This window comes from Podarcis cretensis (assembly GCF_951804945.1).
Source record: "Podarcis cretensis genome assembly, chromosome: 1".
NCBI classification, from domain to species: Eukaryota; Metazoa; Chordata; class Lepidosauria; order Squamata; family Lacertidae; genus Podarcis; species Podarcis cretensis.
In genome coordinates, this window is record NC_137170.1 from 131,455,747 (window position 1) to 131,470,665 (window position 14,919).

Genomic DNA, 14,919 nt, shown 5'->3' on the forward strand with positions numbered 1-14,919 from the left:
TTGACTGCCATTCTGGTTAGCTGTTTCTGTAAGCAGAATGTAGGGGGGTGGGGCATCTTCTCCTTCACTTCAGGCAGCAAAACATCTTGGGTGGTATAATAATAATAATAATAATAATAATAATAATAATAATAATAATAATTTTATTTATACCCCGCCCATCTGGCTGGGTTCCCCCAGCTACTCTGGGCAGTTTACAGCACATTAAAAATTGTAAAACATTAGACATAAAAAATTTCCTGATACAGGGTTGCCTTCAGATGTCTTCTAAAGGTCAGAGAGTTGTTTATTTCCTTGACATCTGATGGGAGGGCGTTCCACAGGGCAGGTGCCACCACCAAGAAGGCCTTCTGCCTGGTTCCCTGTAACCTCACCTCTTGCAGTGAGGGAACCGCCAGAAGGCCCTCGGAGCTGGACCTCAGTGTCTAGACTGAAGGAATGTATCACTTACCGTATATTGTAAGTGATACATTTGAATACCCTGTTAACTTATAAGGGATAAGGAGGCTTTCCTATTCCTAGGTGGAGCTGTCCAAGACATTGCATGGGAACCAAGGGACCATAAGAATAGTAATAGGGTGCATGGTTTTAATGCACAAAGTCCCCAGTTTAAGTCGAAGCATCTCTGTCGTGTGTGTGTGTGTGATAAAGATACAGTGGTGCCCCGCAAGACAAACGCCTCGCAAGACGGAAAACCTGCTAGACGAAAGGGTTTTCCATTTTGGAGGTGCTTCGCAAAACGAATTTCCTATGGGTTTGCTTCGCAAGACGAAAATGTCTTGTGAGTTCCTGCGGTTTTTTTTTCCTTCCCCCCTTTTTCTAAGCCGCTAAACCACTTATCCGCTTAGCCGCTAAAAGCCGCTAAGCCGCTAATAGCGCTAATCCGCTAAGCCGTCAATGGGCTTGCTTCACAAGACGAAAAAACCGCTATACGAAGAGACTTGCGGAACGGATTCTTTTCGTCTTGCGAGGCACCACTGTACTTTGACCTAAACCTGGGACTTTGTTCATGAAAACCATGCCCCTTATCATAGGATTTGACAAGGCCAGTGCTTAGAATGAACTAGTTTGGTTTAGCAAAGTTCAAAAATACCCAGAACTACGCCATAATGTCTAAATGTGTATTAAGTTCATTTTATGACAGAACCTGGAACCATTTTTGTTTCGCCTTTAAGTTCCTCTTCCTACTGTTGTTGTTGTTGTTGTTGTTACTCTGTCGACTCTTTGGGCCTTTTGCATGCTCTAGTTATCTCTCGCTTGGTCTACTGCAATGCGCTCTATGTGGGGCTACCTTTGAAGGAGACCCGGAAACTTCAACTAATCCAGAATGCGGCAGCTAGACTGGTGACTGGGGGCGGCCGCCGAAACCATATAACACCGGTCTTGAAAGACCTACACTTGCTCCCAGTACGTTTCCGAGCACAATTCAAAGTGTTGGTACTGACCTTTAAAGCCCTAAACGGCCTCAGTCCAGTATACCTGAAGGAGCATCTCCACCTCCATCATTCTGCCCAGACACTGAGGTCCAGCGCCGAGGGCCTTCTGGCATTTCCCTTGCTGTGAGAAGCCAAGTTACAGGGAACCAGGCAGAGGGCCTTCTAGGTAGTGGCACCCAACCTATGGAATGCCCTCCCACCAGATGTCAAAGAGAAAAATAACTACCAAACTTTTAGAAGACATCTGAAGGCAGCCCTGCCAGATGGGTGGGGTAATAATAATAATAATAATAATAATAATAATAATTTTTATTTAAGCTCAATAAAAAGCTTAAATAAATTAAACAGTTTGCATTTCATTGCACGTATGTTTAATGTTTTCTTAGTCTTCTTAAGTATATTGTGTACTTCAGCAAAGCAGCTTCTAACACTCTGAGTGCTGAAATATTCATTGCCGAGGATCGAAATGAATTGTGAACTGACTGCAAATAGAACTGGAATTAGTTCCTGCTTCTACATGCTGTACTTGAACCGGAACTAGTTAATCTTTAGAATGGACTGTCCAAGCTCAAGAGACAACCAGGGGTCAGGCCAAGGCATTTGCTGCCTGAAACAGGACAATATGGCAGCTTTCTCCCACTTCATGTGGAGAGACTGACCAGACTGGCAGCTGAATCTTACTTCAACACTGCTGGCAATGGCACAGCATCATTTACCACATGTGAGGGCAGCTTGCCCTCCTACCCTTTGCTGTGGCTCCCTGCACCCCTGTCGCATCTACTGCCTATTGCAGTTGCCCCATCCTGTCTAATGGTATCTCCAACTGAAAGCTCTTGCCAGCCAGAGTATACGCAACACTGGGCCACATGGATCCATGATCTGACTTAAGTAGGTTCATGTGTGAATCTACGAGCAACTTTTCAATTTAAATTAAGAAAAGCCATTTTTCTACAAGATGAGAAAGTTTCACACGTGAGATTCATGTTATGTTCATCATTCTCACCAGTGAACCAAACAGCTTGCAGGGATGTCAATAAACTGAAAGCCATCTTTGAAGAACTTCAGAAAGAACAGAACTGGAGCAGCAGCAGAAATGCCACATGTTTGATGTTTTTGAGTCAACAGTCAGCTAATTAATATGCAAATGAAACACAGTGAAGTAAGTAGGGAGGAAAGATGCTGGTGGAAATCTGATTACCATAATTACTCAGGCCATCAAGCAGACTTCCTGCCCGACATTATTTTTAGTCGCAAACTAGGATGACCCCGTGAAAATCTGTTTCAAAGTGAAACAAGGCAGGTTTTTACATATCGGAGAGAGCCTGGGGGTATTCAGAAGAACTTTCCATTCTACATCCTGCTATGGAATCATGACCATCATTTGCTCTGCTGGTATCTCACGGTGAGCCATCTTTGCAGCTGCTGGAATCATCTCTGTCCTTTTCTGTCACCAGGTGTGTGATTTGAAGAAGAGGCAGAGAACAGGTGAAGCATACCTGTTGCTCCAGCTTTGCAGGTAAGCAAAATCCCATTACCGAAACTGGCAGCCAGGCAAGTGGTGTGTGGGCAGAGAGGAACAGCAGCTACTACCCTTAAGAAAGGCATAGGCAAACTTGGCCCTCCAGATGTTTTGGGACTACAACTCCCATCATCCCTAGCTAACAAAACCAGTGGTCAGGGATGATGGGAATTGTAGTCCTAAAACACCTAGAGGGCTGCCTTAAGAGGAGGAAGGACCAGCTTTCCCCTCCCAAAGTTTTGTGACTGTTTAAGCTTGACCACCAGTGAGGGAAGGGATGCGGGTGGCGCTGTGGGTTAAACCACAGAGCCTAGGACTGGCCGATCAGAAGGTGGGCGGTTCGAATCCCCGTGATGGGGTGAGCTCCCGTTGCTCGGTCCCTGCTCCTGCCAACCTAGCAATTTGAAAGCACGTCAAAGTGCAAGTAGATAAATAGGTACCGCTCCGGTGGGAAGGTAAACGGCGTTTCCATGCGCTGCTCTGGTTTGCCAGAAGTGGCTTAGTCATGCTGGCCACATGACCTGGAAGCTGTGCGCCGGCTCCCTCGGCCAGTAAAGCGAGATGAGCGCCGCAACCCCAGAGTCGGCCACGACTGGACCTAATGGTCAGGGGTCCCTTTACCTTTACCTTACCAGTGAGGGGAAATCCCCCCAGTCTCTTGGCTTTGAAGAAGAGCAGGTAAAACTTTCCTAGTGTCCAAGTTTAGACAGCCTAGAGAGGCAAGGAATGGACAATCTGTTTTTTGAGTTGGGTTGGGGAAGCGATGCAATGCATTCCATACTTAAAGGTAAACCTCCATAATCTGAACCCAAACAATGTGTGAATCGGAAGCCATCCATCCTTTCAAATTTGCACTTCTATGGCTTTTACGGTGCAGTTCTGCAGCCAAGTAATGTGTACGAAAAGGTGTATACTAGAGTCAGGTGGAAATGCATATAGTACTGGAAATGGCATATAAATGCCTTGCATTTATATATTGAGTGTAAGCTAATGAGTGATCATATATACTGTAGGTACACATACATGTGCAGGCATGTGCCGAGAAATGTGGATGTTATGTATGTATGCAATCTTAGTATTATTTTTTTATAACTACTTTCATGTTTTGAAGTAACTTCAGAGGTATATTCTAGTGGTGGACACCTATAGAAGTCTCAAATGGGATATCACAGACCCTGTGCATGCCATAGACATGCTATGCAATTCGTGAAGTAAAGGTAAAGGGTCCCCTGACTGTTAAGTCCAGTCGTGGACGACTCTGGGGTTGTGGCGCTCATCTCGCTTTACTGGCTGAGGGAGCTGGCGTTTGTCTGCAGACAGTTTTTCTGGGTCATGTGGCCGGACCATGTGGCAAACCAGAGCAGCGTATGGAAATGCCGTTTACCTTCCCGCCGGAGCAGTACCTATTTATCTACTTGCACTTTGACGTGCTTTCGAACCGCTAGGTTGGCAGGAGCAGGGACCGAGCAACGGGAGCTCACTCCATCGCAGGGATTCGAACCGCTGACCTTCTGATCGGCAAGCCCAAGGCTCTGTGGTTTAGACCACAGCGCCACCTGCAGCCCTTCAATTCGTGAAGTAACGCTGAACAAATTGAAAATTCCAGCCTAAATGGTTCACCTTCTGGTTCTCAAATTTCTCTCGTGAACTAAGTAGCATCAGCAGGAAGGCTGTTGATACCACATTCCCCTAAGGCTATGCTGTTAGGCATTTCAGTTCAAAATGATGTTGGGGTCTTGATGCCTAAGTTTCTCATGGAGCCCATTTGCACTACAGTTATGCACAGAAAATGCAAGAGTATGGGGAAATATAAAGACAATGTGGCTACAGCAACAGGGAGGTGGGCAGTGTTTGCCTCCAATTACCGTATTTTTTGCTCTATAAGACACACCAGACCATAAGACGCACCTAGTTTTTGGAGGAGGAAAACAAGAAAAAAAAAAATTCTGAAACTCAGAAGCCAGAACAACAAGAGGGATCGCTGCGCAGTGAAAGCAGCAATCCCTCTTGCTGTTCTGGCTTCTGGGATAGCTGCGCAGCCTGCATTTGCTCCATAAGACACACACACATTTCCCCTTACTTTTTAGGAGGGAAAAAGCGAGTCTTATAGAGCAAAAAATATGGTAAATTATTAGTTAAAACAAAACCATGACATTATTTTATTTTCTCACTTGTTATATTTTAAATTTGCTGAGGGATTGCTGGACCTCTGGCAGACTTCCATGGCTGTGATAGGATTTCACCCCTTCCTCTCCTACCTCCTGTAGCCCCACCCTTCAAAATCTTCTCTTGGGGGGTTGGGGGAGATTCTCTGGAGAAGATTTGGGGAGAGTGGGTGGGGAAAGAAGAAGAGGAAGTCCTCTCACGCGAGCAGAAGTCCATTCATGTGACATTGGCTGCTGCCCAATACAATAATAATAATAATAATAATAATATTTTTTATTTATACCCCGCCCTCCCCAGCCAAGGCCGGGCTCAGAGTGGCTTACAAACAATAATAAAAACAAGAAGAATGATTACAACTTAAAAACAAAAATAAAATACAACATTAAAATAATGGAACATTAAAATATTAAAATGTAGCCTCATCGCAGGAGGAGAAGGAAAAGAAATAAAAAAAAAAAGAGAGAGAGAGAGGGAGGGAGGGAGGGAGGGAATCAAACTGGCTCCAAGCCAAAGGCCAGGCGGAACAACTCTGTCTTACAGGCCCTGCGGAAAGAAATCAGATCCTGCAGGGCCCTGGTCTCATGAGGCAGAGCGTTCCACCAGACCAGAGCCAGTGTTGAAAAGGCCCTCGCTCTGGTTGAAGCTAATCTAACTTCCTTAGGGCCCGGGACCACTAAGGTGTTGCTATTTATGGACCTTGAGGCTCTCCGTGGGGCATACCGGGAGAGGCGGTCCCGTAGGTACAAGGGTCCTAGGCCGTGAAGGGCTTTAAAGGTCAAAAGCAGCACCTTAAATCTGACCCTGTACTCCACCGGGAGCCAGTGCAGCTTGAAAAGCACTGGGTGAATATGCTCCCATGGCAGAGACCCCGTGAGGAGCCTCGCTGCAGCATTCTGTACCCGCTGGAGTTTCTGGGACAGCTTCAAGGGCAGCCCCGCATAGAGCGAATTACAGTAGTCAAGCCTGGAGATGACCGTCGCATGAATCACTGTGGCCAAGTCAGGGCGGGAAAGGTAAGGGACCAACTGCTTGATGCGGCGAAGGTGGAAAAATGTCGCCTTGGCTGTTGCTGTAACCTGCGCCTCCATGGAAAGGGAGGCGTCAAGGATTACACCCAAACTCTTAACGGAAGGCAATGGCACTAATTGGGCCCCCGCAGAGAAGGGAGTTGGTCCCTCATCCCCATGCCATCCCGACCTAGCCATAGGACCTCTGTCTTCGAAGGATTTAGTTTCAATCGGCTCCCACGAAACCATCCAGCCACAGCTTCCAAGCATCTGGTCAGTGTGTTCGGGGTCGAGTCGGTGTGGCCATCCATCAGCAGATAGAGCTGAGTGTCATCAGCATATTGGTGACAGCCCAGCCCAAAGCTCCGGATAATCTGGGCAAGGGGGCGCATAAAGATGTTAAAAAGCATCGGGGAGAGAATTGCGCCCTGCGGCACTCCACACACCAAGGAGTGGCGCGATGACATTTCCCTCCCTAGTGCCACCCTCTGTCCCCGAACAGAGATAAAAGAGCACAACCAGTTACGGGCTATGCCCTGTATCCCCACGTCTGCGAGGCGGTGGTCCGGAAGATCATGATCGACCATGTCAAAGGCTGCTGACAAATCTAAAAGGATCAGCAGTCCTGACCCACCTCGATCCAGGTGTCTACGGAGATCATCTGTTAGGGCAACCAGAGCCGTCTCCGTCCCAAAACCAGGACGGAAACCGGACTGAAATGGATCTAATGCCGATGTTTCCTCCAGAAACCTACCAAGCTGTTCAGCAACCGCTCTCTCAATTACCTTACCCAGGTATGGAAGATTTGAAACTGGGCGGTAATTGGAAAGGTCTAAGGGATCTAATGAAGTTTTTTTTAAGAGTGGACACACCACTGCTTCCTTCAGTAAAGGATGTATATAAATTAAGTATATAAATGGAAAATAACAGAAAGAACGGGAGGAAATGAACTCACATTGATGCTGCAGGGGACAATCTCTCCTTTCTTGCTGTACATTTTAATATTGAATACAAGTTTCATATTGACTAATTTTTCTGGGTGGTGAACATTTGCTTTGCTCACTGCTCTTTGAGGTTAACTGCACACGTATTTCCACTGTTTCCTGTCTTGAAACAACCAAAACATTGCTTACCTTTTCAGGTATATCCTCCCTCCCTCCCTCTCTCTTTCTCTCTCTCTCACACGGCGTGGGTTCCGTTCACACTGAAATCCTCTATCGTGAACAAAGGATCATTCTAAATATCAATCCGGTTTGTTTCCAGCTTGTCTTCGACTAAGAAAGCATCGAACGTCTACATGAATCCAACATCTGGCTGTGTGATGATTTCGTTTTTTATCGCCATTGTCTTTCCCAGCTTAGCTGCTGGCTTCAGCAAAGGTGAGTTATTAATAATATAGGACGAGGCTGAGAAATCACTCCTATATAAAATTATCAAGAAGAGACATGGAAAATACATTAGAAAGCAGGGTTGTTGTTGTTAATACAGTAGTTGTTACTACTGCATTGGGAAACTTTTAACGTCTAATGTTTTACCATTTTTTATGTGCTGTAAGCCGCCCCGAGTGCCTGGGAAAACCAGATGGGCAGGGTATAAATGATGGTGGCGATGATGATGATGATGATGATGATGATGATGATTTTATGAACACCACCATGACCACCATCTATATATGTACATATGGGCCTCCTACAGGCAGAGCCATAGTTATGGGAGGGTTGGGGAGGTTAGCCAGATTTTTTGCCCCAGGTGAAGCCTCCAGAGGTGTACCATTGAGGCTGCCCAGAAAATGCTCATGGGGTGGGTGTGCCAAACTGGGTCTTTGATTAGTTTTGCCCCTGCCTACCAACATCTTGTTGGTCACCATGAGAGTAGGGTGCTAGAAGGACCATTGGCCTTTGGTACTTTCTCTATTGTATTAGTCCTTAACTTGAGGCATTTACAATCTAGAAAATAGATACAGGACGGAATTCTTATTCTTATTCTTATTCTTATTCTTATTCTTATTCTTATTCTTTACCTTCCTTAAGGTTACTTGAAGATTGACACCTGTTCGTCTGCAGTCCATTACAGGGATTTGATAATGTTATGATTTCTGTTTCATTTTAAAAAACATAGCCTTAGCTTTGGAAAAAACCTCTCATTTACGTGCACTTTTAGTGATGGGATTTTGATGTTGTTTCCGTGCATTCTTGTTTTTACAAACATTTAACTGAGAGCTGCTTGAGGAGGGTTAGGGTAGTTAACGCTAGTTTTGAAAAGCTGCATGCAAAATTAATTAAGTAAATAAGTGAGAGACCAGCGGGGACTGCATTTCTCTGTTGCTATAATTCTTGAGACGTTACTGGGCGACTGCTAAAGAAGTAGATGTCTAAAATAAAATTAAAATAAACTTTTCTGCAAAGTTCATTTATTTGTTTTCCCAGTAATAACTCACCCTTAAATCCAAAGTTTCCTAGGGTAGTGTGCACCTAAACTCATTCTTTTTTCTTTTTCTTTAAAAATCCAAATATTGAAAAACCTCCAAATACTAAAACGTAACATATAGAATTACATGATTGTTCTTACTAATTTTAATATTGTGGGAACTGCAAATATTTTTAAAACCCTCTAACATTCCAGATATATTTTTTTAAAAACCTCCAAATATTAAAATCTCACATGCAGAATTACATAATTGTCTTAACTGATTTTAATATTGTGGGACCTTATGGTGAATGGCAGGTAAGAAATGTTGTTGTTGTTGTTGTTGTTGCCTAATATTAACACTACTACTATTAATACCATAAAAAACTACTAAGTATAATACAACAGCAAGCCATAAGCAGAAGATACCAGCTCTCCTACCCAAGTTAAGTTAATAATGAAGCTAAATAGCAAGGGAGGAGAACTGTATTTGCAAAGGGAGGAAATTCTACACCTGTGGTGCCAAAACAGAGAAGGCCATGCTCTCAGATGCTGCATTACAAACTATAGTCATTGATGGAACTATGACTAGGTCTTCTCCTGCAGAACTTAAGGCACGTGTCAGCTGAATTCTGCTCACATGTTGAATATATGCCTGGTTTTATTTGAAGAACTTCAAGTAAAATTTTCCAAGATATGGCTTGAGGGAACCCTACGGATGCTAAGAAAATCTGGGCCTAGTCAGTGCCTGGATTTGTGACTGCCTGGAAACGGCATGTATGCTGTCTTGAGTTCCCTCAAGATATAAATGTCGTAAATTAAATTGTTGTTGTTGTTGTTTAGTCGTTTAGTCGTGTCCGACTCTTCGTGACCCCATGGACCAGAGCACGCCAGGCACTTCTGTCTTCCACTGCCTCTCACAGTTTGGTCAAACTCATGCTGGTAGCTTCGAATACACTATCCAACCATCTCGTCCTCTGTCGTCCCCTTCTCCTTGTGCCCTCCATCTTTCCCAACATCAGGGTCTTTTCCAGGGAGTCTTCTCTTCTCATGAGGTGGCCAAAGTATTGGAGCCTCAGCTTCAGGATCTGTCCTTCCAGTGAGCACTCAGGGCTGATTTCCTTCAGAATGGATAGGTTTGATCTTCTTGCAGTCCATGGGACTCTCAAGAGTCTCCTCCAGCACCATAATTCAAAATCCGTAAATTAAATATCTGATATTAAATAAGTATCTGAGATACCTGCCACTCCCTTTTCTATGGATACAGCATATTTCTCTTGTGCATGTTTATTTATCACAGCGCTCTGTTTGATATTTCATTACAGTCATAGAAGTAACTCAACCGTCGTTCCTGGTGGTAAAAAGGCCGGAAGCTGCCCACTTTGCGTGTGAATACAGGAATGCTGGAGATGCAGAGGGACTCGTGATAACTTTACTTAAAGACCTTGGCAACGAGTCTCTCAGGATGTGTGCTTCATGGCTTACTGCTGGGTATGAGCCGTTCATCGTGAAGGATGGCATCAAGTGCCAAGTCCACCCTGGTCACAATGGTGTAAACGTTACTCTCTGGGGTCTGCAGCTGACTGATGCTGGTCTGTATATCTGCAAGATGGAACGGATTTTCCCGCCACCCTACAACCAAGTCATGGGAAGGGGAACCCAGCTCTATGTGGTTGGTGAGTTCAGAAAGCTCACGATTTGATATCAGGGTGCCTTCAAGTGTTTTTCAGAATGAATGTGTGTCCTTGAGGTCTATCAGTTCAATCCTGTAACTCTCAAATCAGCCTTCTCACAGTATGTACATGTTTGTGCAGAAGTCCGTCACACTGAGATTTGCTTCCTAGTGAGTGAGTTGTGAATTCCTCGCAGCATATTGTCCTCCATATCTATTGCCAGTAGGGATGGGGAGAAATCAGATTCAGTTTGCATTTAACCTACCTTCATATTTTCCAAAGCAATACGAGAACTGAAGCACAGCCATCCTTTGAAACTCACACTTCTCTGAATTTTGCAGTGAGCTTTCTGGCCTGTGCCTTGGTTTCCAAATGTTTTGGAAGTCGAACGGACTTCCGGAAGGGATTCCTTTCGACTTCCAAGGTACAACTGTACTTGGAAAACTGTGTGTGTGTGTGTGTTAAGATTTGCTCTATCTTCCTGAAGATGATAATTTGAAAAATTAAATGTATTTCAGACACAGATCCATGCCCAGACCCGCAACTCTATCTTTGGATCACAACAGCAGTAGCTTCTGGATTGCTTGTATACAGCATTTTAATCACAACCTGCATTATGAGAAAGGCTGTAAGTACATGAGCTATAACATAGTACATGGGCTTTTAGGAATAAATCCAAGGGGATTTGTAATATCATGACCATCATATTTTTGGCAGTTTGCTTCCCTTGCATTCTGGTCAACAGACAGACCTGAAAAGTCAACCTGGAGAATGTAGCCATGCAATTTCTAGCACATGCACACATCAATTGGTGTGTGCATGTGCTAGAAATTGCATCCAGAGTCTTGAGTTGCTATCCCAAGAAGGACTTGAATGCAATGTCTGGTCTGTATTGCTATGCTGCTGAGCAGAATCTAGAACAGGCATGGCTAAACTTGACACTCCAGCTGTTTTGGGACTACAACTCCCATCACTCCTAGCTAACAGGATCAGTGGTCAGGGATGATGGGAATTGTAGTCCCCAAACAGCTGGAGAGCCAAGTTTGGCCATGCCTGATCTAGAATTATTAGACCAAGGATGGGGTGTCCTCACCAACATATTTTAATTTGGTCCACCAACATGCTTTGTTTGGGGTTTTAAGCAAGAGTACATGTGCAAGAACGCTTGACACAAGAGGCATAACTGATCCATATTAAGTCATCCAAGCCCAGAATTATTATTTTTTTGCAAGAATTACAGCACCCAGCATGCAATCGACCAGAAATGGGGCAGGGGCCTTATGTGTGGACCAGAAACTGTGTCCTACTCAGCACTGTTAAATTATTACTCTTGCCGTGAAAGGTGAAGGAACACCGAGAGACTGAAAAGTCTGTAGTAATTCCGTAGAAGATGAAACGAAATTCCTTGCAGGGTTATTTAGTTCTTCAAGATCAACTGCTGTTCTGGGCTTGAGGTCAAAAAGGATGTTCACCAATGTGAAATGAACGGCAGCAGTTTCTTTCTGATTCAGAACTAGCAACCACTGCCCTTGCCTTCTCACCACAATACCAGAATACTGTAATAATCTCAATACGATGAGTAGAGTCAGCATGCGCTGAACAGGGTGGTTTAACTCTTCACAGAGGGGTGTTGCCTATCAGAATTAGAGTATATTCTTGTTCCTTAGAGTCTTCCATGCACTCCCCATCCTGTGTTTTTGCCTTCTAAAGTCCTACCTGAGTCGAATCTGCCTGGCACATCTTTGGTGGATATTGTGGAAGTTGTTTATTGATTGGACTTTAATCTGGAGATTATGTTTGTCTGGAATTATTTTTTTATTATCGAGTTCTTAGCCACCTTCAATCCTTCAATTTGAAACCCCCACCTACTCCCTTTGGAGAATATTCTGCAACCCCCCCCCCACACTCTGCCCGAATTTCACCCCCGGAAAAGAGTTTAGAGAATTTGGAGAGGCCATTTCCCCTCAGCCATAGTGCCAAAATACAGAGAAGAATGTTGTTGGTAGTGTAAAATTGTGAAACGCATAAAAGAATATGTTGGTTCCAGACATCTCACCATCAGCATTGTGTATAGTAGACCGGGAACACTTTATCTAAATTTCTCAGGCAGAGGTTACAAAAACAGCAAACAGGCCATCAGTTCAAATACCTTCAGACTTGATCTTTGTTGTCTTCCTGGATTCGAGATTATGGAAGAATGAAAAAACTTACAGATTGTGAAATATTCTGTCAAAAGCAATTATCAGGGACCTCATTTGTTAAGATCAGCAGAAATTAGACAGGTTGAGAATATACACCTGGAGGTAGGTTATATCAATCTCAAGATGTGGAAGCATATATGGTGGGATGGAACAGTTTTCTTGCAGTGCCAGATTATTTTTCTTATTTTACAGATACGGAAAAGCGGCTATTTTACTCCTGGGGTCTATGAGAAAATTGTACCAATGTAACTGGGGAAAAGAAAGGAAACTGCCACGGAAAAGGACGAAACGGTGTTGATTTCTTCCAAGTAACGACAGTGAAAATAAATGTCTAATAAACAGGAATGCAATTTGTTACTTCCAGATTGGCAGTGGCGTAGCGTGTGGGGTGCAGGGGGGCCGGCCGCACTGGGCGCAACATCTAGGGGGTAGGGTTAGGGGGCGCAAATCCACGGGTTAGGGGGCGCAAATCCACGGGTTAGGGGGCGCAAATCCATGGGTTAGGGGGCGCAAATTACTTGCCTTGCCCTGGGTGCTGACAACCCACGCTACGCCACTGCAGATTGGATCACAACAAAGAGATGCAACACATCAACAAAAGAATATTAAATTGACACTGCAAAGGCTGTTTGGTCCTTGAGTTCCTTAGGATGTAGCCAATTCACTCCACAGTGTGAACTCCCAAGTACCCATCTTCTTTGCAAAATCTCCCCACAAATTCTTTAATAACAAAAATAGCATTATGCTTAGGGTTGGGTTATATACAGTCTGTAGAATCAGCTGGTACAGCTTTTCCTAGACTGTACCACTTCAGGCTGAAAGTAGCCTGTTTGAATGCTTCCCCTCAAACAAACTGAACAATATAACACAACACAATGGCCAACAACAATGGCCAATAACAACTATTTATAGACTATTACAAATGATCAGAAATTACAACCAAAGTCTCTAAATCTTCACCAGTCGTGGTAGAATACAGTGGTGCCCCGCAAAACGAATGCCTCGCAAGACGAAAAACTCGTTAGGCGAAAGGGTTTTCTGTTTTTCCAGGCGCTTCGCAAGACGAATTTTCCTATGGGCTTGCTTCGCAAGACGAAAACGTCTTGCGAGTCTTGCCAGTTTTTTCCCTCCCCCCCCTTTTTCTAAGCCGCTAAGCCGCTAATAGGGGTGCTTCGCAAGACGAAAAGACCGCAAGACGAAGAGACTCGCGGAACTAATTAATTTCATCTTGTGAGGCACCACTGTAATTCAAAAGTTTGATATATACATAATCAGTCACCAAATATCGCCGGAACAGAGTTTCCGGATAACCAATCTGTTTTGTTCAATGCTTCATCAGCCAATCTTGATCAATTCTTCATCAGCCAGACTTGTAAGAATTAATATGAGAAGTTGTGTTATATTGTTCAGCTTGTCTGTATTGCAACACAGTGGTTTGTTTACAGCTCCCCTCAAACAAAAGCATGTAGCCTTGCTTACCTTTTTCATGTGCCCCCGGTTGTGGCTGTGTTTTTTGTTGTTGTTGTTTCGTTTTTACTTTCTCTAACTTGCACTGTTTAACAGAACCAAACCCTGACTCCTTCTAGAAGCAATCCTGGCCAATGAGGCAGAGAGACAATGCCTTTTCTCACCCAGCCAATTATATATAGCTATACGATGATGTCCGAAAGTCAAATCAGAATAAGTACAGGGAAAACTGCCGTACGCCAAAGAGGCTTCCTGTTTATACCATGTAGCCTATCAGACGTGAGCATGGGATGAGATCATGAGTCCACATTGGAGGAAAGGCAATATACCCATCCTCCTTGCTCCAAAACTAGAATCATAGAATCATAGAATCATAGAGTTGGAAGAGACCACAAGGGCCATCGAGTCCAACCCCCTGCCAAGCAGGAAACACCATCAGAGCACTCCTGACATATGGTTGTCAAGCCTCTGCTTAAAGACCTCCAAAGAAGGAGATTCCACCACACTCCTTGGCAGCAAATTCCACTGTCAAACAGCTCTTACTGTCAGGAAGTTCTTCCTAATGTTTGAAGACTGGCAAATCTTCTGCTTCTCTATAGAGTCTTCCCCAAATGGGAGGGCGTTTAGGAGAAGCAAGTGTTTTAATTACTTGCTTTATGTCAACCCTAGTTCCGCACTCCAGTACTGGAGTCAGGAAGTATATACAGTGGTACCTTGGTTCTCAAACTTAATCTGTTCCGGAAGTCCGTTCCAAAACCAAAGCGTTCCAAAACCAAGGCGCCCCTTCCCATAGAAAGTAATGCAAAATGGATTAATCTGTTCCAGACTTATAAAAACAACCCCCTAAAACAGCAATTTAACATGAATTTTACTCTCTAACGAGACCATTGATCCATAAAATGAAAGCAATAAACAATGTAGTGCAGTCAATCAATCAATCAATCAATCAATGAATCAGTAGCTGAGCAGGGTTCCACACAGTCACAAAAAAAGAGCCGCAGATACAAAAATGCAAAATAAATAGCAAAAACAGACAACGTAACA

General features: G+C 44.1%; 1 protein-coding gene across 2 annotated transcripts in view; it reads left to right on the top strand.

Moving 5' to 3' along the window:
- Positions 1-14,220, top strand: part of LOC307218628 (uncharacterized protein) — a 67,083-nt gene extending 52,863 nt beyond the window's left edge. The window contains exons 4-10 of one of the 2 annotated variants that reach the window (XM_079981208.1): positions 2,891-2,952; positions 7,392-7,507; positions 9,860-10,210; positions 10,726-10,835; positions 12,601-12,791; positions 12,988-13,376; positions 13,644-14,220. In XM_079981208.1, the coding sequence (XP_079837334.1) occupies positions 2,891-2,952; positions 7,392-7,507; positions 9,860-10,210; positions 10,726-10,835; positions 12,601-12,657 (696 nt within the window). In that variant the 3' untranslated portion in view covers positions 12,658-12,791; positions 12,988-13,376; positions 13,644-14,220. The remainder of the gene's footprint in view (positions 1-2,890; positions 2,953-7,391; positions 7,508-9,859; positions 10,211-10,725; positions 10,836-12,600; positions 12,792-12,987; positions 13,377-13,643) is intronic. The other variant, XM_079981207.1, reaches the window with a different exon arrangement.
- Positions 14,221-14,919: the final 699 nt, after the last annotated feature.